Here is a 1,635-nt window from a genome sequence, read left to right as displayed (position 1 = left end):
GCTATGAAACTAATTCAAAAGCTTCGATTATCAAAAACTGACTGCATCTCAGGTTCACACGATATTCCATTAAACATTTAATCAGCATAAGCTCCGTAAGTAATATCAGTAAAGTATATAAAAGAAAATCGAGGAAATGCAAACTGGGGAAATTTAAATAACTTACCAAGGATGAGCACTGAAGCCAGAAGAAAGCGTGCCATGGTGGTTCCTTTCAAGTGATTCTCGAGAGATGGGTCTTTTGAGGTGGTTTTATTCCTGAAGGGCTGGTCCTGCTTTGGTGGACGTCAAGGCGTCTGTCTAATCAGTGTCTGACTTACGGTGCTCCAGATGTAGTGGCTGATGATAAGGTCAGGTCAGCGTACGTGAAACAGAGATAAGAGAGACAGTGATAATCAACTTAGGTATATGAATCGTCGGGATAGCTACGGCACTACACTGAATGCGCGATAGCTTTTCTCGGACGATGGACGAGATGTACTGGAGGGGCGGCCGCGTAAGGGACCCTCTGCCAGGCTCAGGCTGCCAGGCCACCACGGTGAGGCGTCGCGCTACACGACTCTTTGGTTTGCGCACACGCGCACTTCACGTTATTCAGTCTCTATGCCCGTGATATGTAAACGTTTTACGTGAATATGAGTAAATAAATATGTAATGCTACTCAATCCCTATAAAGGTGACTGCCTTCATAAAACATAATTTTGTGTAACTGCTCCACTATTTATGCCTATGAAGTTCATGTTCATCTACAGCTTGTATATCTTGTATAATTGTATATAACCTGTGACACAAGTACCTAGATGAGGTTGTACTTTGTTTACCTATTTTGGATTTGCTCTGAAAAGTTACACGCAAACAAGATTATTCACTTAATATTTTAATAATATCCCATTTCAGAAAAGTGAAGTCTCCCCTCAAAAACAAGTACTCATGACTCGCGAGGCAAATCTTATCCTTGTTCCCTGACCTCAATTCTAACGAAGGGATTTTGTAAATTGGCTTCTTCATGAGTCCTTCATTTGTAATCAGTATACATACCCACCTCCTACAGCCCCAATCCCATTTCTTTATCCTATGACCTTGTATCCTCAATAATACAATCCTTTGTTTCGATTCTGTATTGCCAGGGGCAGATTTAGACTTGGCGAGTCCCTAAGCTTGGGGGCTCTTGAAAATAAGGGTCTTGTAAACCTTGAAAATGTTATCGTTTACTCAATATGCCAAACAAAGGAGTGACGCATAAAGGTGCAATATACAATCAATTCTGAAACGTCATTAAAACACTGAAGACCCCACGATACGCGAGGCCCCAAACTATAGTTGTTGTTTTTTTAGCTTGTGTATAAATCCGGCCCTGGGAATGCCCTTCATTTTCTCAGATTTCCTTCTATCACTATGACCTTCTGCTCTTGCTCTGGGCATCCCAGTGAATCATGGTTCATGGTTGCCCAACAATGATGAGTTGACAGATCTTACTTGTTAAGTCGGTTGGTGTGCCCGGAATCCTAGTGTTAAAATGAAGGATGCACTGTGATGTTGTTATAGGCACAATGAAGTAATATACATTCAAGTTACATACTGGTTGACGGTCAGTGTATTATCTTTACAAGGAGGGAAAGGGATAGATGGATGAAT

General features: G+C 41.5%; 1 protein-coding gene across 1 annotated transcript in view; it reads right to left on the bottom strand.

Moving 5' to 3' along the window:
- LOC119588772 (ferritin subunit-like) overlaps positions 1 to 479 on the bottom strand; it is a gene marked incomplete in the record, with an annotated part of 3,468 nt that extends 2,989 nt beyond the window's left edge. The window contains 1 exon segment of the mRNA XM_037937413.1: positions 167 to 479. Within this exon segment, the coding sequence (XP_037793341.1) occupies positions 167 to 203 (37 nt within the window).
- Between the last annotated feature and the right edge of the window lie 1,156 nt (positions 480 to 1,635).

This window comes from Penaeus monodon, chromosome 24 (genome assembly GCF_015228065.2).
Source record: "Penaeus monodon isolate SGIC_2016 chromosome 24, NSTDA_Pmon_1, whole genome shotgun sequence".
NCBI classification, from domain to species: domain Eukaryota; kingdom Metazoa; phylum Arthropoda; class Malacostraca; order Decapoda; family Penaeidae; genus Penaeus; species Penaeus monodon.
This window is presented reverse-complemented; position numbering and strand designations above follow the sequence as displayed.